The sequence below is a fragment of the Pongo pygmaeus genome, chromosome 10, assembly GCF_028885625.2.
Source record: "Pongo pygmaeus isolate AG05252 chromosome 10, NHGRI_mPonPyg2-v2.0_pri, whole genome shotgun sequence".
Taxonomy (NCBI): Eukaryota; Metazoa; Chordata; class Mammalia; order Primates; family Hominidae; genus Pongo; species Pongo pygmaeus.
In genome coordinates this window covers 55,274,391-55,292,191 of record NC_072383.2, presented here as the reverse complement: position 1 = coordinate 55,292,191, position 17,801 = coordinate 55,274,391, and the positions used below count along the sequence as shown (strand labels likewise).

The following is a 17,801-nucleotide window of genomic DNA, read 5'->3' as shown; positions in this document are numbered from 1 at the left end:
GAAGCATGGGAAGGGCAACAGGCAGAATGACCACCTCCTTCTTCCCCTTTTTCTGGCAGGCAGGCCCCCAGCCCCTCATGTCAGAGCCCCCTGTGTACTGTAACCTGGTGGACCTTCGCCTCTGTCCTCGGTCCCCACCCCCAGGCCCTGCATGCCCCCTGCTGCAGAGGCTGGATGCCTGGGAGCAGCACCTGGACCCCAACTCTGGACGCTGCTTCTACATAAATTCACTGACTGGCTGCAAGTCCTGGAAGCCCCCGCGCCGCAGTCGCAGCGAGACGGTGAGACCTTACCTCCTGCTTCTCCACTGTCCCCTCAAGCTCTTCCTTCCCCTGCTGAACCTCAAGGTAGTGTGTTTTCTCTCTGGGGCTCTCAGAAGATCAGAAGAATCAGCCAAGTATAAGAAGGGTGTGGAGAGTGGGTAGAGGTGGCATCTGGATGTAGCTTTATTTCCTCCTCCCCTAACCCAGAACCCTGGCTCCATGGAGGGGACACAGACCCTGAAGAGGAACAATGATGTCCTGCAACCTCAGGCAAAGGGCTTCAGATCTGACACAAGGACCCCAGAACCTCTTGACCCACAGGTGAGATCCCTCCCATCTCCCGGTCACATGCAGAAAAAGCCAGCTTGTTATGACTTTCTGTTTTGTGTAAGACATTCTCCATTCCCCACCACACCCCCCACCTCTCACCGGTATCCCACCCCTCTTCCTCCTTCAGCCAGGGATCCCTGAGTCCAGGGTTTCCCCACCTGTTTCTCCAATCCTCTCCCCTAGGGTTCACTCAGCCTCAGCCAACGCACCTCGCAGCTTGATCCTCCAGCCTTGCAGGCCCCTCGACCTCTGCCGCAGCTCCTGGACGACCCCCATGTGAATCTCCCATTTCTTTGTGAAGGCCAAGATCCTCCCTGCCCCACCTCCCCCCCCACCCCCGTTTTCCTGCTCCACATAAACACCTTCCTCTTTCTGAATATCCTCTTACCCAGCCCTCCCCCAGCAACTTTAAGGGACTTCACTCCTGGGAGACCCCCTAGGGAAAGCCGTGGCCACTGTGGAGGGCGCAGGGTGACTTACAGATACCATTCCCTCCACTTCCCAGGAGGTGGAAAAGTCGGGTCTGCTCAACATGACCAAGATTGCCCAAGGGGGGCGCAAGCTCAGGTGAGAACCGGGAATACAGCTAGGGCCTGGGCTGTCAACTCCATAGGGTAGAGCAGGGTGTTGGAAGAGCACCCTCCCCGTGTCATTCTAGAATGACCTGTTCGCTACCACTACCTCCCCTCTCTGTCCCCGCAGGAAGAACTGGGGCCCGTCTTGGGTGGTGTTAACGGGTAACAGCCTGGTGTTCTACCGAGAGCCACCGCCGACAGCGCCCTCCTCGGGCTGGGTGAGTGTGAGCGAGAGGCGCAGGAGGGGTGCAGGCGCTGCCTACCGCCTCACGCCAATGTGGGGGGCGGCAGCGGGGAGGGCGGTGCAGAGGAAGGTAAAGAAGTGAGGAAGCCTCCCACCTCCTCACAGCCCACCGGGGAGAGGGAAGCAGTGAAGGAAACAACACCGTGGCCTCAGTTTCCTCCCTCATTGTCAGGGGCCAGCGGGTAGCCGGCCGGAAAGTAGCGTGGACCTGCGCGGGGCGGCTCTGGCGCACGGCCGCCACCTGTCCAGCCGCCGCAACGTCCTGCACGTGAGCGCCCTCCCGCGCGTCCCCAAGGCCCCACCCGACCCGAGGGCGCCCCCAATCTCCCGCGCAGGCCTCAAGCTAGGTCTCCCGGCTTTTCATACTCCTCCCCGTTGACCCGAGCGTTTCCCCGCCTGGCCCTCAGATCCGCACGGTCCCTGGCCACGAGTTCCTGCTGCAGTCGGACCACGAGACAGAGCTGCGAGCCTGGCACCGCGCGCTGCGGACTGTCATCGAGCGGCTGGTTAGATGGGTGGAGGCCCGGAGGGAGGCTTGGGCCGGCCGGGATCAAGGGAGTGGGGTAGGAACGATAGGAGTCAGGAGCAGTGGAGCCAGGGTGGGCTCGGTGGAGAGCCCTGGCCTGGGCCGGGACGTGGGACCCTGGCAGTGGGTCAGAGTTCAGCTGGGGGTGCAGATTTCTCTCCTCTCTCACCTTCGACACGGCCCGCCCCGGGTCCAGGATCGGGAGAACCCCCTGGAGCTGCGTCTGTCGGGCTCTGGACCCGCAGAGCTGGCGGAGCTGAGCGCCGGGGAGGACGAAGAAGAGGAGTCGGAGCCGGTGTCCAAGCCGTTGCTGCGCCTCAGCAGCCGCCGGAGCTCCAGTGAGGCGCGGGCTGGGGAGGGAGGGTCCGGGAGCGCAGCGAGGTTCCCGGGCGCTCACGCCCCGCTCTACCTGCCTCCTGCAGTTCGGGGGCCCGAAGGCACCGAGCAGAACCGCGTGCGCAACAAACTAAAGCGGCTCATCGCGAAGAGACCGCCCTTACAAAGCCTACAGGAGCGGGGTCTGCTCCGAGGTGAGGGGGCTGGGCCGGGTTCATGGATAAGAAAACTCCAGCGAGGCTCAGAGCAGAGCTTCCCAGAACAAGACCACAACCTTCTGTGACTGCTGCTTTCCCACTACCCCAGATTGTTTAGGGGAGAAGCCGGGGTGACCTGTACCCCTTTGCCAGATTGTTTGAAGCAGGAGAAGGGGGGTGGAGTGTATTTCCTTGCCCAAGCCTGGCACAGGCAGCCAGGAGGACCAGCCTCACTTAAGGATAAAGACCTATGCTGAGAAGAGCTCCTGTGAGTGACGCTGGCACTGGCTTCCCGCCTCACTCTGCTTCCCCAGATCAGGTGTTCGGCTGCCAGTTGGAATCACTCTGCCAGCGGGAAGGAGACACGGTGCCCAGCTTTGTGCGGCTCTGCATTGCTGCTGTGGATAAAAGAGGTCATTTTCTCAGAGACCCCCGAATCCTCTTCCAACAGGCTAAGGCCTAGAATTTTCTGCCTCCCTCATTCTACCTAGTCTTCCTACTGCCCTTTTTCTCTCCACCCTTCTGTCCCTAACCACACACACTTTCAAGCAGCAGTCCTCATCTACTCCTTCCTCATCTCCCAGGTCTAGATGTGGATGGCATTTATCGGGTGAGCGGGAACTTGGCAGTGGTCCAGAAGCTTCGCTTTCTGGTGGACAGAGGTGAGAAGGCTTGTGGGCCAGTGGTTGTACTAAGAATGTCTTGCCTGAGAACCATGGGCGGTCCTATATGGGGAAGCTGGCAGAACAGAGAGGCCATCAGGCTGGAAGTGTATGTCTTAGCTCCTGATCTCTTCTCATTCATGTTGCAGAGCGTGCGGTCACCTCCGATGGGAGGTATGTGTTCCCAGAACAGCCAGGACAAGGTACTTACATGGAATACCCTTCAGACCCCTAAAACTTCCACATATCCTCTTTGCTTTCCGTGGAAACCCCCATGTACCACTCCTGGGAGGGTTGTCCTCATTCCCACCTTAGCTACCTTGCCCCACTGCAGACCTTCTAGGCATTCCTATAGTCTGCTTTGACTGGATTTCTCCAGAAATTCCAATCTCTCAGTCTCTAGATCTTTCTGGCCCTTCATGAGCCCCTATACCTCCTTCTCCCTCCAGAAGGTCGGCTAGATTTGGACAGTACTGAGTGGGAAGACATTCATGTGGTCACCGGAGCCCTGAAGCTTTTTCTCCGGGAGCTGCCTCAGCCTCTGGTGCCATCACTGCTGCTGCCCCATTTCCGTGCTGCCCTTGGTAAGGGTTGGAGCTTTGGAAAGAACCCTTGATATGGGGACACGGGCGGTAAATAATAGAATAGAGGTCCCTTATACTCTTCTTTCCCATTCTGACCTTAGAGATGGAAAATAACGTTCAACTCAGGTGCCTACTCCAGTTGCTTTTTTTGTGAATGTTTAGAGGGCTGAATTGAAAAGAATTATGAGGCTATAGTTGGGCTGTGTGAAAAAGAAAGCCGTGCTAGATTAATGATGTCTTCCATGCCTGTGGGAAAGAGCAGTGAATTTACCCACCCTGTCCTAGCACCTTCCCTAACCTTACTACCATGCCTTTCCCATCACTCTCTCTAGCACTCTCCGAATCAGAGCAGTGCCTCTCTCAGATACAAGAATTAATAGGCTCAATGCCAAAACCCAACCATGACACTCTACGGTACCTCCTGGAGCATTTATGCAGGTCAGGAAGACTGAACCTCTTTGTTCATGCTGGGGAAAGGTGGAGTGGGGAATGCCACAAGGACTTTGTGCAGGTGGAGTGAAGGTAGGGAAGCACCTAAGTTTAATGGGCAGGTGAGGAAACAGGCAACCTCTGTGCAGGAGCATATTACCAGAGTCAAAACCTTTATTTTTTTATTTTATTTATTTTTGAGACAGAGTCTCACTCTGTCACCCAGACTGGAGTGCAGTGGCGCAATTTCAGCTCACTGCAACCTCTGCCTCCCAGGTTCAAGCGATTCTCCTGCCTCAGCCTCCCGAGTAACTGGGATTACAGATGCCCGCCACCACGCCTGGCTAATTTTTGTATTTTTAGTAGAGATGGGATTTCACCATGTTGGCCAGGCTGGTCTCGAACTCCTGACCTCAGGTGATTTACCCACCTCAGCCTCCCAAAGTGCTGGGATTACAGGTGTAAGCCACCGTGCCCGTCAAAGACTTTAGATCAAAACCTAAAGGTCAGCATCAAGTGGGGAAATGGAACCAAGATGCTGTGAAAGGAATAAGGGAAATCTTACTTCTCCCTTCCCTCTGCCTCTTTGTCTCCCATTGGGACATTGCTGATGGCTTCTTTGGTTGAACTGGGCCTGGGCAGTGACTTCTGAGAGAGGATGGCCACTTGAATTAAAGACTCCCAAACTGTGAGCAGACAGAACTCTTGGGGCAGCCCCTGAAGCCGGAAGAGGCAGTTGTATCTTCAGGTTGTATCCTGAAGGTTTCTCCACTGGTCCATCTCCATTCCCCTTGTGTCTTCTTGGTTTTTTTGTCACCACGTGGAGGAATCCCAGAGTGAACTCTTCCCTGCTCAGAACTTTGAAGGGTTAGATTGCTATGAAGTGGCAAGCTGCTGCCATATATCCTCTTCCTTGGCCTTTGCTTACAGGGTGATAGCACACTCAGATAAGAATCGCATGACACCCCACAACCTGGGAATTGTGTTTGGACCAACCCTGTTTCGGCCAGAGCAGGAGACATCTGACCCAGCAGCCCATGCTCTCTACCCAGGGCAGCTGGTCCAGCTGATGCTCACCAACTTCACCAGCCTCTTCCCCTGACGCAGGGAAGGAAGAAGAGAAAACATATTTCCAGTCATCTCTGGTGGTGAGAGGCTGGTGTTCTGTTTTGAGGACATCCCTTTAAATCTCCCAAATGACTGTCTCTATCTTCATGAGTGTGACTTGAGGTGTTGGGATGGGTGAGGGAGCTTCCTTTAAGAGGAAAGTGAGTGGATTAACCCCTGCTTCTCTCCTTGTTCCCTGTTATCATTCCTCCCCAACATAATAATACATAAAGCGGCATGTTATTTTTTTCTGATGCAGTTCCTTTATTATCAGGAAACAGTGTCATTATCAAATTTCTCCTCAAAACATATACGGACTATACATAGCCCCCAGCCCATACCTCCCATCCCTGGGGCATCTTGTGCAGGGGACTGCAGCTCCCCCAATTTTTCTGGAAGGATAGAAACCCCTTAGGAAATGCAATCTGTGATGGATGAGATTCCCTACTCTTTAGGCACTAGAGTTGAGGAATTGTGTTTCCCCAGGTAGGGATCTCAGTAAGACACTCATGTTGCCCACAGCCATGTTGGGGGGCCCAGAGGGAGGTGGGGTATGTCCAGAGCTGCCCCCCTGATCATGGGAAGGAGGAGGACTCAGCCCCTGGGCCTCATCCAGAATAGCCACAAAGTCCAGCTGAGTGTTGTCAAGATCAAGAGAGTCCAGGGGGTTACATACCTGTCCTTCGGGAGGAGGGTACAAGGCAGGACCCCCTCCTAGCCTGCCCACCTCAGGATGGCCACAGCTGGGGTTTGTGCCTCCCACTTTGAGAGGCCCATAGCAAGTGGGCAATGGGGGCAGAAGTCGAGGTGGTGCTGCTGCCCTATGTGAAGCCCTGTTTGCCCCCACTACAAAATTTTCATGGCATGGTGAAGGGGTGGGATAGGAGCCTGACTTGTGATTGGGCAAGTTGGGTCCAAAGCCAGGTCCATATGTGGTCACTGGAGCTTTAGCAGGGCTTGGGCTAACCTGGGAACCCCCCAGAAACTTGGGACTCTGGTAGGAAGGTTCCTGGGTTGGGGCATCTTCCCTGCCCCCACCCTCCCACAGCAGCTCCTGTTGAGATTGAACATAATTACACACAAGCTGAGCCTTGAGCTGCCCTGTGGAATGGGTGGGGGAATCAAAGTCCAGGCAAGGCCTGGGTTCTGAAGGAAGATAATCAGGGGGTGGCTGGGTATAGGGGCCTGACTGGGGATATTGGGGAGGAGGGGGCTGGGGGTAATGGGAAAAGAGAGGCTGTGGATGTGGGGGCCCCTCACTGGGGTGGGCATTGAGGCAGGGTGCCAGTCCTGTGGAGTCAGACCCCACTGGGCACTCCTGTTCCGGCTTGACTTGCACTTGTCCATAATGTTCAAGTCGAGGACACTGGCTGTAGGTTCCACCCAGAGCCTTGGGGCCTGGGTACAGCCCAGAGTGGGAAGGGAACTCACCCCATGTTTCTTGGGTGGGGTCAGGATATGAGGCCTGCTGGGGACGGGGGTTGGGGCCATAGTTGGTGGGTGGACCAGGCCCAAGAGGCAGAGAGCCTGGACCCCTCGCTCCATAAGGCTCAGCTGCTGCCCCTTCAGGTCCCCCATATCCCAGAGTATCAGCAGGTGGGAAGTCCATATAGGGGTTCAGACCACTGCCCACCATGGAGGTCCCAACTTCTGGCTCTTCCTGTAGCCCTCTAGCATCCATGGCAGCATTCTCAGTGATGCTGGGGGGCTGTGGTGAGTAGACAGAGGTTGGGAGGTAAGGATCAAAGTTCTGTCCTCCCCCTGCCACAGTGGGTGGGGTATGGACACAGCCCAGGCTCTTGAATCTCTGGACTCTAGCTGGAGCAGGACGGTCAGCAGCCCGGGCTGGGTCACTGGCCCTCCGGGTGACCCCTGCATTGGGGTTGTATCCTGGATACTCGGCTCGGCTTCTCCAAGGAGGCATGGGAAGACCCCCTATCCGATCCAGGCTGGATGCTGCAGTGGGCGGAGTACCACCCCCTCTGGCTGAAGCATATCTTGCCCGGAGCAGGTAGTGCTGGGCAGGCATAAGGCCAGGCAGGGAGGATGCTCCATTCTCTGGTGGGGAACCAGGGGGGAAAGGAGAGGCCAGGGAGGAGCGGCGGCTGACAGTATAGGCAGAGCTGATGCTGCTGGAGCTGCTGCTGCGGCGGTCAAGAGAGACTGGGGGGCCCACGCGGCGGGACACAGGCGTACCTGCAAGTGATGGGGAGAAAAGGTAGGATAGTCAAGGAGCTTCCTAAATCTCACCCTGCCTCCTCCATGCAACAGCCTTGTCCTGGATTCCTAGGGGTAAGCTCGTTATCCCTAACCAGTCAGTTCTGTCTCCTACTTCTCCCATGCCTATTCTGTTTCTGGGTTACCAAGGATTCAGGGTCGCTATGAACAGTTGTGCAGGTTGTATGCTGCACAATTCTAGGGAACAGCATTCGCATCATAGCCTTTGCATACTTGTTTGTTGGTTTGTTTTGTTTTGTTTTGTTTGAAACAGAGTTTCGCTCTTGTTGCCCAAGCTGGAGTGCCGTGGCGCAATCTCAGCTCACTGCAACCTCTGCCTCCCAGGTTCAAGCAATTCTCCTGCCTCAGCTTCCTGAGTAGCTGGGATTACAGGTGCCCACCACCGTGCCTGGCTAGCCTTTGCATGTTTGTACATCACAACTATTTTCTGATAAATGGAAAGTGTCTTGAGGAAGGAGATCATTTTCTAATTATACAAAAGTGCTGTGTGACAGCCCTCAAGGGTGACTTCCTCCTCTCAACCTCAGGGCAGGTCCAGATCTCACCCCAGCCACACGTCCCACATCCAGCTCTCACCGGTGTGGGACAAGCTGGGCAGTTTGAGACCCCGGGTCCCTATTGGCCGGAGTTGATGCAGCTGGTCCAGCCTGAGGTTCTCAAGGCGGCGAAGAGTGGACAGACCAGTGCCAGCAATGCAAGGTCCCTCGTCCAAGCTGGAGAGGTCTTCAGTGCTGCCCCCCGCATTGCCAGTCATTTCCACACCGCTGTCTGTATTGGCTGCACTGCCTGCCGGGGAGTGGTCACTGCTGCAGGATGACTGGGCCCCAGGGCTTGGCTGTGGCTTCTGTGGAGAAGATGAGGTCTGAGGGCAATACCCTTCCCCACAGCTCCTTCAACTTGATGAATGGCTGAAGCCTGTGTCCCAATGACTGCTGGGGTTCCAAGGAAGCTTGTAAGTGTAGAAAGGGCTAAGCAGGTAAGAGATGGGGGAGGAAACTGAATGTGAGACATTTGATGAGAAGAACCTAGGCTGGAGCATGGACTGGCTGAACTCAAATTCTTGCTCTTAGTTCTATGACCTTGGGCTATTTCTCTATGCCTGAGTTTCTTCATCTGAAAATGGGAACACTGAGTCCCTTTCTCATGAAGTTGCTGTGAGGAGTACATGAAATTATACATGTAAAAGGCTTGGAACATATACTAAGTGCTATTTAAGAAAGAGTTGCCAGGTGCGGTGGCTCACGCCTGTAATCCCAGCACTTTGGGAAGCCAAGCTGGGCGGATCACGAGGTCAGGAGATCAAGACCATCCTGGTTAACACGGTGAAACCCCGTCTCTACTAAAAATACAAAAAAATTAGCCGGGTGTGGTGGCAGGCGCCTGTAGTCCCAGCTACTCAGGAGGCTGAGGCAGAATGGCGTGAACCCGGGAGGCGGAGGTTGCAGTGAGCCGAGATCGTGCCACTGCACTCCAGCCTGAGCAACAGAGCGAGACTCTGTCTGAAAAAAAAAGAAAGAGTTTGGGTTGGAAGCATTGGCTCATCCCAGCACTGTGGGAAGATGAGGTGGGAGGATCGCTCGAGGCCAGGAGTTTGAGACCAGCCTGGTCAACATAGCAAGACTTGATCTCTAAAAAGAAGAAAAATTAGCCAGGCATGATGGTGTGTGCCTGTAGTGATCACTTGAGCCCAGGAGTTTGAGGCTGCAGTGAGCTATGATTATGCCACTACACTACAGTCTGGGTGACAGAGCAAGGCCCTGTCAGAGAGAAAGAGAGAGAGAGAGAGAAAGAAAGAAAGGAAGAAAGGAAAGAAGGAAAGAAGGAAGGAAGGAAGGAGAGAGAGAGAGAGTGAGAGAGTGAGACAGAGAAAGATTCTAAAACCTCTAGATTTGGGGAAGCCCAAAGAGCAACACTAAGACAAGAGACAGGCAGACTGGTCACAGAAGAGTGACTTCTATAGGAGGGAATGGATGGGTTGGGAAGAGTAACTAGAAAGATGTCCACAGGGTGGGCTGGGGTATGGAGGTGAGGGTTGCCTGGGCTCTCTCACCATGGCACCCTCTGGCACAGTCAGTCTGCTCTCCTCCCTGATGGGACCTCCTTCCCGCTCCCTCTTGGGCTCCACTGTAGAAATGGATGGTGCCCGAGGCAGGGGGCCATCCCCACGGTGCCGTTTGGTTACATGGGCGTCAGGACCATGCACTGTCTTGACATGTTTTCGCAGCGAGCTGGGATCTGTATAGCGTTTGGTGCAGCCAGGGAGCTTACACACATACGGCTTCTGTTGAGTGGAGAGTGGAGACAGAAGGCAAACGGGTCAAAGCGGAAGAATGCAGAAGAAATGGGAAAAAGTGGTGACAACACAGGGGGCAGGGGAGGAGCACACAGCACCAAAGGAAGTAAGGAGGGTGGAGGCCTCGGGTGGGAGTCAAAGATGCAGAGATTAAGTGGAGGGTTAGGAAAACTGACAGCCTGGGAAAGATGAGGGGGTGAACCCAGGGCTGTGAGGTCCCATAAATCCAGGGGTTGGAGGGATCAGGGGTCTCCTCTAGATGGCATCTTTTAGGTTAGCCCTTTGGCTGGTTAGAGGTTAGAGGTAGGAGGAGAAGTGGTTAAGTGGAAATTCTGGGTTTCAGAAAAGCCTTTTCTGGGCGAATTATGTGGGGAGGGGGACTCACCTCTGTGGAGTGGGTGCTGGGCTAAGGGATTTCTTAGGGGAAATCTCCCTGGTAGGTGGCTTCTCAAGAGGGGAGGGTCTCTTAGTTGGGGCATTCACCTCATTGGAATGGGTCCGATTCTGGTGCTTGGCTCGGTCACTGGCATTGCTGAAGGCTTTACTGCAGCCCTCATGCTCACACATGTATGGCTTCTCACCCGTGTGTGACCGCAGGTGCGTCTTCAGGTTTTCGAGGCGTGAGTATGACTTCCGGCACCCTTCAAACTGGGGGACAGGAGGGGGTCAAAGGATAGTTCTCAGACAGAGGACATGGAGATGGAAGGAACCCTCAGTCTCCAAAAGGACACACATCAGAGAATATAACTCAACATGAAAGGCACTGGGGCTTCAAGAGAATTCCCAAAACTAGGGGCCAAGGGCAGGCAAGAACTTGGAGAAGGGAAGCAGTTGGAGGCACTCTCCCTTTGGGAATATAAAGATGCTAGAGCATCTTCTGACCAAGCCAGGGCAGATTTCTCTGCATGGGGATCTTAGGCTGTCCCAAGATGGGGTCGTCTTGGGGGAACGGGCTGTTGTCCTTGATGCAGGGTTTATCCATTAGGCAGAGTAGCAGGCACAGTACTGAAGGCCGACAATACTTTAAGAGGCCCATGAACATGTTTTAATGTCTTTTTAAAAAAATTTTTTTGAGGCGGAGTTTCGCTCTGTCGCCCAGGCTGGAGTGCAGTGGCGCCATCTCGGCTCACTGCAACCTCCACCTCCCGGGTTCAAGTGATTCTTCTGCCTCAGCCTCCCGAGTAGCAGGGACTACAGGTGCCCATCACCACGCCCAGCTAATTTTTCTATTTTTAGTAGAGACAGGGTTTCACCATACTGGCCAACCTGGTCTCGAACTCCTGACCTTGTGATCTGCCCGGCTCAGCCTCCCGAAGTGCTGGGATTACAGGTGTGAGCCACCGTGCCTGGCCTGTTTTAATGTCTTTTAAAATCAAGGGAAAAAATGAGCTTTTAGGTCCAAGAGTGTTTTAATATATATCATCATATTCATCTTTATGCCAACACAGTCACACAAACATTATTTTTAATATTTGTTTATGGAAGAAAGGACTTATAAAAGCAAAAGTCTGCCTTGGGCCCTACCTTGAAGGAGAGCCCCGATTTAGGAAGAGACCCTGGACTTGGGACACTGGTGCCTCACCGTGCACTTGTGTGGCTTCTCGCCAGTGTGTCTGCGCATGTGCACCACCAGCATGTACTGGGCTTTGAAGGGCCTCAGCTCCCTGGAGCAGCCCCCCCAGTGGCACACGAACTCCTTCCGCTCCCCGTGGATGTGCTCGCTGTTGATGTGCTGAGGGAGAAGATACAAAGGCTCTCCAAGGCTCTCCCATGCCCCCGAGGTCCAGAACAGACCTTCCCTTCACCCCCTGTTCCTCTTCCACGACTCCACCTCAAGGAGGAAGAGGCAGGAACAATATCATATCTCACATCTCAGGTCTTCCAGCTCCCTAAGGCAAAGCTACAACTTCTGAGCTTCTGCCTACCCAAGTGAGCATTCAACCTCAGTCTCCTCTGACCTCCTGCCCTCAGCCAGATTCCACCATGTCCCACTCAGAATCTCCTAAAGGTTCCGGCTAGCCATTCCTGTTACCCCCTGGGGCTCACGTGCACCAGCTGCTCTTGGGAGTCAAATTCCTGGCTGCAGCCATCCCAACGGCAGTCAGTTTCATACACAGATTCAGGCTCACGCTTCTCCTCTCTCTCAAGGTCCTCCCGCCCATCCAGCATCCCCAACAGGGGATCCTAGGGCAAGAGAGGCAATCTCAGGGTCACTTGGGTGACAGTTTTAGTTTTGCTCAGGTCCCAGAGGTAAAGCTCCCGCCCATCCCCTTACCTGTATGCCTGTGGAGTTGGGGCTGGACATATCACCTTCCAAGGGTTCCTCCCGGCACTTGCCAACCAGCATGTCCAGCTCAGACTTCAGCTTCCCCAGGGGAAGAGATGACAGTGATGAGGGTGGAAGTAAGCAGAAGGAAGAGGAAACCAAGCCAGGTCTTCCTGCCCTAAGTGCCCCCACCCAAGCAGCTGGAACCTCCTGGGTTTGGAAGGGACTTCATCCTCAGACTACACTGGTGAATGGGATGGGCAAAAGGTGGGATCCCATTTGGAAGCATCTGACTCAACTGCAAGGAGTGAACCCCAGTACCCACACCTCTTTACTTTTCTAGTACTGAAAACTTATATCCCTTGTCCTTCCTTCACCTTTCCCCTACAAAGTCCACCACCCACCCACCCTGAGCTGAGGGAAATCAGGTAGCAATATGGGGACTCTCACCTGGCAAGTTGGGAGGGGTCCCCGGGACTGAGGATGTGGGATCATCCCAGCCCGGGCGGAGTCATGGGGACCACAAGGCTGGACCCCGAAGGAAGGCGAGGGCCCTTTTTGGTGATTCATCTGGGCTGGGAATCCCAGAGATGGGCTGAGGAGGAGAGGAGGCAGTTACTTAAGACAATTAGGAAGTCTCAGGAGGGATTGGGCTATTTGGAGGATTTCTGGAAGACTTGGGATTTGTAGTGGTTGAGGCAGTCCCAGGGAAGTACTGAGGAGAGTTGTCTTTGAAATGACAAGGATTCAAATAGGATTAGGCAGTTTGAGGGCTTGAGACTTTTAATGGACTTGGGTAGGGGCTTTAGGGGCCTCTTGGCCCGGGGTGACTGTACCTCATGGTGCCAATGGAGAGATGACCGTAGGAGCCTCCTGGAGATGTGCATCGTGAGTTGATGAAAGCTACGAGGGAGCTGGGTGAGGTGCGGATAACCGTCTGCAGGTCCAGGCTGGCATCCGACAGAGGTGAGATGGACAGTGCCCGCTTCTTGGTCAACTTGACTGCACTCCGGGGAGAAGAAAAGAGTGGGCCTGGGGCAGGAGACAGCGGAGATGGATATGGTAAAGGGGCATGTCTCTCCATGCACCTAACCTATGGGTCCTGACTTGGCAAAACCAATGATACTTGATTCTGCTTTGCCCTATTGATGCTATCTGTGACTTTTTTTTTTTTTTTTTTTTGTGAGAGACACAGAGTCATGCGCTGTAACCCAGGCTGGAGTGTGTGGCACCATCTTGCCTCACTGCAACCTCCGCGTTCCCGGGTTCAAGTGATTCTCCTGCCTCAGCCTTCCCTGTAATCGGGACTACGGGTGCATGCCACCACGCCTGGCTAATTTTTGTATTGTTAGTAGAGACGGGGTTTCACCATGTTGGCCTGGCTGGTCTTGAATTCCTGACCTCAAGTGATCTTCCTGCCACGGCCTCCCCACAAAGTGCTGGGATTACAGGCGTGAGCCACCGCACCCAGCCCCATCTGTGACTTCTCGATGGTGCTCTGATGCCTCACATCTCCAAGCATCTCCTCCTCCAAGTGAGATCCCCTGCCCTCCCACTTTCTCTTTCAGAACAAGTCAGAGAGGGGCAGAAAGGGAAGAGGTGTTGCCTGAGCCCTCACCCTCGGTGCAGCTGTTGGTCTCTCTGGCTGGCCCATAACTGTGGGGGCCGGACATGAGGTTAGCTTGGTGGCAGAAGGGTGGGCCAGACAGTCCTAGAAAAAAGAGACAGCTGGAATGGGAATGGAGGATACGTAAGCCTCACCTTAAAACCCCAGACATGACCTGATCCCAGATTCTAGGTCCATATGACATGGGGCCTCAAATCCTCCTGTAGATAGGAAACTGGCATGGGGTGGGGGTGGGCCCAAGTGGGAGATCTGCCAAATCCTCAAGGCCCAGGGATTGGTATATACACTGACCTTCTGTCCCCACACTGGGGGCCCCCTGACTGGGGAGGGGCCGGAGACAGCAGGGCTCGCCATAGCTACTGACTGGTGATGGGGTCATCGAGTTGAACATGGCGTCTCAGAGGAGGGTGTGGGGACACTGCAGAAAGGGAAGGTAGTTATAAAGGTGGAGGCAAATAGAGACGGTCAGACAGCAGTCTCAGGCACAGAATCCTGGGCAGAACATCCCTGGTGTCCCCCGCCCCTCTAAGACCTCTGCCACAGAAATCGAGTTGAAAAGAGCATCACTGGGCTGGGCACAGTGGCTTACACCTGTAATCCCAACACTTTGAGAGGCTGAGGCGGGAGGATCACCTGAGGTCAGTTGAAGACCAGCCTGGCCAACATGGTGAAACCCCCGTCTCTACAAAAATACAAAAATTAGCCAGTCATGATGGCGGGTGCCTGTAATCCCAGCTACTCGGAAGGCTGAGGCAGAAGAATCGCTTGAACCTGGGAGGCGGAGGTTTCAGTGAGCCGAGATGGCGCCACTGCACTCCAGCCTGGGCAACAGAGCGAGACTCCGTCTCAAAAAAAAAAAAAAAAAAAAAGCATCACTCGCTGAGTGAGGGAGGGGGTAAGGGGAAATGATGTCCCAGAAAGGCAGAGGCAGTCTTGTAGTCTGTGTACTCTGGGGATCTTCTTGGGAACTGGGTGGGAGCTTTGCCTGTGTGGTCTGTGTAGAGGGCATGTTTTGGACTAATTGTGCCTATATTAACTTCAAATGAGTTTAGTAACATGGACCCTCTAATTCTTCTTGCTCTAACCCTGGGCCGGCTTTGAGGGGTGGGACGGGAGAACTCGTGTGATGGATCTGACTTCAAGCACTGGGCGGCTCTGCTAGATCCGGTTTCCCCTTTCTTCTCGTGTCCCTCCCCAGGGACAGCTCGTGTACAATCTCTGCAGTGTCCAGCAGAGGGAGCCCTAGCCACAGTCCAGACACAGAGCCAGGTGGGGCCAGGAGGGGAGCACAAGCGATCTGCCCTCTTAGACAGAAAACAGTGTGGAGGAGGAGGTAAGGTTCCTGAGGGGAGTCTTCTGGGTCTGTTGGGTACAAAGGTGAAAGCTGGTGTCATTCTGGGGTAGTTTAAATCGGGCCCACCTAATCTTTTTGGTTTTGGGGGAACAGGAAAGGAAGTATGAGGGGAGACTCTGAGAGAATGAAAAAAACAACGTGATCGTTATAAGAGCGTAGCGAGGAAGAAGGTGCTGCTGTCCGTTTTTCTTTTCAAACTCCAGTTTTGACTCCAGCCCGGGTTTTCCGGTCTCCCGGGAATGAGGGTGGGGTGGGGCGGGGTGGGGTGGAGAACCACCGGGAGCGGGCCGGGCCGGCCGGCGCGGTGGGTGATCCCGGGATGCTGGGATTTAAGGGTGAGGGCGGGGTGAGATGGGGAGCGGAACCCGGACCCCGCGACCCAGCCCGGCCCGGCAGCCTGGGCTGTACCCTTCCTAACTCCTCCTTTTCCAACCGAGATGCGGATCCTGCATCCAAGACCTCCCAACTCGACCTTGGCACTAATGTTGGGGGGCGGGGGGCACAGCTGGCTGGCAGCTGTATGGGGGAACAATTCTCCCGCCTCCTTCCCTCTATGACTCACCCAGGGGAAGGAGGCAAGTTCGCAAATGATCCCCCAAACACTAGAGACTCCCCCAAACTTGCCTACTCAGTCATCTTTCTGCCCCACTGCCCAGCCGCCGAAGAGCCTCCAAGGAAATGGGGCTACACCTCTCCTCGCCCACGCGTGCCACAGCCCACCCACATCTCCCCTTCAGGCTAGTAAAAGGAAAATGTCGCCAACTTTTTTAGCTTCGGTAAAGTTTTTCTGGAGTGTGAGAGTTCGGGATGGGACAGGGAGCTCTAGGGTTCCCCTGCCGGAGCCCTAAACCATCTTCGGTGTCTCCCTGTTTTCCAGCGTCCCCCCTCGCACCCCCGCTCCCCAACTCCCAGGAGTCGGCTCCGCCCCCCTACTCCCGGTCCCGCCTTCCCCGCCCCCGTGCCTCCTCGGCCCACCCAAGTCGCCGCCGCAGGCACTGGCTGCAGACGGCTCCGCTCCCCCCGCCCGCCCCGGGAGCCCAGTCGAGCGAGCCATAGGCGTGGGGGCTGAGGGGCGGGCCACATTCTTCCCTCCTCCTCTCAGCGCATCCGGAAAGCAGGCAGTGGCGCCCAGGGGGGCACTACTGGAGAGTGGGGGTCCCCGTTGCTGGGGTTAGAAAGGGAGAAGAATCCAGAAAGTATAGGGGAGAGAAAGGAGAGAAAGTGACTGGGTCAATAAAATTAAGTGTGTATGGGGAGGAGGAGGGGCCCGGACACCTTAGGTTGCTGGTTATAGCAGCCGGCTTCCCAAGGGTTAACCCCTCCAGACCCCCGGGAACCCCCTGGTGACGTCAAGGGCGGGGATGCCAGGGAGATAATGGCGGAGGGGGAGAGGTCTCTGGACCCCGCCCCCTAGGGAAGACCACACTTATTCCGACCCTTACATATCGCCCGCCTTCTCCCTCTACTGGAACGTAAAGACCTATCCTAGAAGACCCCAGCTCTCCAGACCCCTAAAACCCTCAGTCCTCAGGCTCTACGGGGTCCCCTTTCCCTAATCCTGTCCCGAAAGCTAGCTGCCCAGTGCTGATTGTTTCGGGGTCATGGGACCTGAAAGAGGATTCAGAGCGGGGAGCAAGGGCAGGCAGGGTGGTCTGAGCCAGAGGAGGGGCCTCGATCCCCAGCTCCCGTTTGGGCGGGGGGCCAACAGGGATACACAGGCTGGCAGTGACCAGTGGTCCCGCCCAGCCCCGGTAGGGGTCTCCCTGCGGCTGGCTCCCACTGCCCCGGTGGTCCTGAGGTCAGAGGGTCAAGACAAGGTCTCCCCGGCTCCTCCTGAGCGCCTTGCCCACAGCCCTTGGGACTCAGGAGTCCAAATTGCCTGGGGTCATTCTAGGGCCTTCACTAGACCTTGGACAGCCCCCCACCCCCAGCCCCCTTCCAAGTCCAGAAGACACTCCTTTCCCCTAAAGCACAAGCATCCACTGGCACATCTGTCACAAGACAGGTCAAGGGTTCAAGCCTGGCTGGCCCCTAGTGGCTCTGTTGCCTCCCACACACCCGTCCCCACCCCACCTGGAGCTCCCTCCTTTGCAGTCCCTTCCTTTCAGAAACACTGACGTCTTCCTGCCCCAGGAGCAGACACACACCTGGAGTTCCCTCTCTACAACGCAGACCTCCAGCTAGCCATCCCTCCAGCCTCTTCAGCTTAACCGCATGAAAGTGAGATATTTCTAATACATGGGAGAGGCGGAGACAAAGACCCACGGTTCCCTGAGACAGAGATACACAGACTGACAGAAGAAAAAAGGGAAGAAAAGGAAGATACAGAGAAAGATACAAGTGAAAAATTTGGAGTTTCTAATGTCTCACCCCAGGCTCTTCCACCCCTATTTTGACTCTATGTCCCGGGTCTGGGATGAGTCCCTAGGAAGCTGAGCATCCCCTCAGGCCCCCTCCCCCACTGCTCCCAGGTGGTCCCCCGCCTGCCCCCCCTTCTCACCTCTGTCTGGGTGCTGGGCTCGGGATGCGCGGTCCAGGGCTGGAGTCTGGGCTGGGGGGTGTGCGGTGGGGAGGGGGGGCGGAGAGGGCCACGGCAGCGCAGCCTCGATGCCACCCCCACCCCCCCAACCTGGCCCCCAGCCCTCCCGCCGGCCCAGCCCGCCGGGCCGCAAGCCCGGACCACCCGCGAGAAGCGCAAACTTTTTTTTTCCTTTTGCAAAAACTTTTTCTCGCTCCAGCCGCTGGCTCGCCGCCGCTCTTCCCGCTCGCC

General features: G+C 55.6%; 2 protein-coding genes across 11 annotated transcripts in view; one reads left to right on the top strand and one right to left on the bottom strand.

The window, feature by feature from the left end:
- Window positions 1–5,502, top strand: part of ARHGAP9 (Rho GTPase activating protein 9) — a 16,355-nt gene extending 10,853 nt beyond the window's left edge. For 3 of the 4 annotated variants that reach the window (XM_054445720.2, XM_054445719.2, XM_063672843.1), the window contains 15 exons: window positions 60–281; window positions 471–584; window positions 777–869; window positions 1,099–1,160; window positions 1,296–1,386; window positions 1,585–1,680; window positions 1,820–1,918; window positions 2,135–2,276; window positions 2,361–2,468; window positions 2,786–2,884; window positions 3,056–3,133; window positions 3,283–3,336; window positions 3,583–3,717; window positions 4,050–4,155; window positions 5,077–5,502. In XM_054445720.2, coding sequence (XP_054301695.1) covers window positions 60–281; window positions 471–584; window positions 777–869; window positions 1,099–1,160; window positions 1,296–1,386; window positions 1,585–1,680; window positions 1,820–1,918; window positions 2,135–2,276; window positions 2,361–2,468; window positions 2,786–2,884; window positions 3,056–3,133; window positions 3,283–3,336; window positions 3,583–3,717; window positions 4,050–4,155; window positions 5,077–5,248 — 1,671 coding nt within the window. In that variant the 3' untranslated portion in view covers window positions 5,249–5,502. The remainder of the gene's footprint in view (window positions 1–59; window positions 282–470; window positions 585–776; window positions 870–1,098; window positions 1,161–1,295; window positions 1,387–1,584; window positions 1,681–1,819; window positions 1,919–2,134; window positions 2,277–2,360; window positions 2,469–2,785; window positions 2,885–3,055; window positions 3,134–3,282; window positions 3,337–3,582; window positions 3,718–4,049; window positions 4,156–5,076) is intronic. The other variant, XM_063672844.1, reaches the window with a different exon arrangement.
- Window positions 5,497–17,801, bottom strand: GLI1 (GLI family zinc finger 1). 7 transcript variants are annotated; one of them, XM_054445704.2, is made up of 12 exons: window positions 17,532–17,661; window positions 13,969–14,095; window positions 13,669–13,761; window positions 12,887–13,082; window positions 12,501–12,645; window positions 12,060–12,149; window positions 11,831–11,968; window positions 11,367–11,516; window positions 10,268–10,432; window positions 9,542–9,772; window positions 8,068–8,335; window positions 5,497–7,449 (listed from the first exon to the last, which is right to left on the bottom strand). In XM_054445704.2, the coding sequence occupies exons 2-12, from the start codon at window positions 14,066–14,068 to the stop codon at window positions 5,705–5,707; spliced, it is 3,321 nt and encodes a 1,106-aa protein (XP_054301679.1). In that variant the 5' UTR covers window positions 14,069–14,095; window positions 17,532–17,661; the 3' UTR covers window positions 5,497–5,704. The 7 variants fall into 7 exon arrangements, with proteins under 7 accessions (XP_054301679.1, XP_054301680.1, XP_063528906.1 ...); XM_054445705.2 differs by having other exon boundaries at window positions 12,887–13,052; XM_063672836.1 differs by lacking the exon at window positions 13,969–14,095 and having other exon boundaries at window positions 17,532–17,801.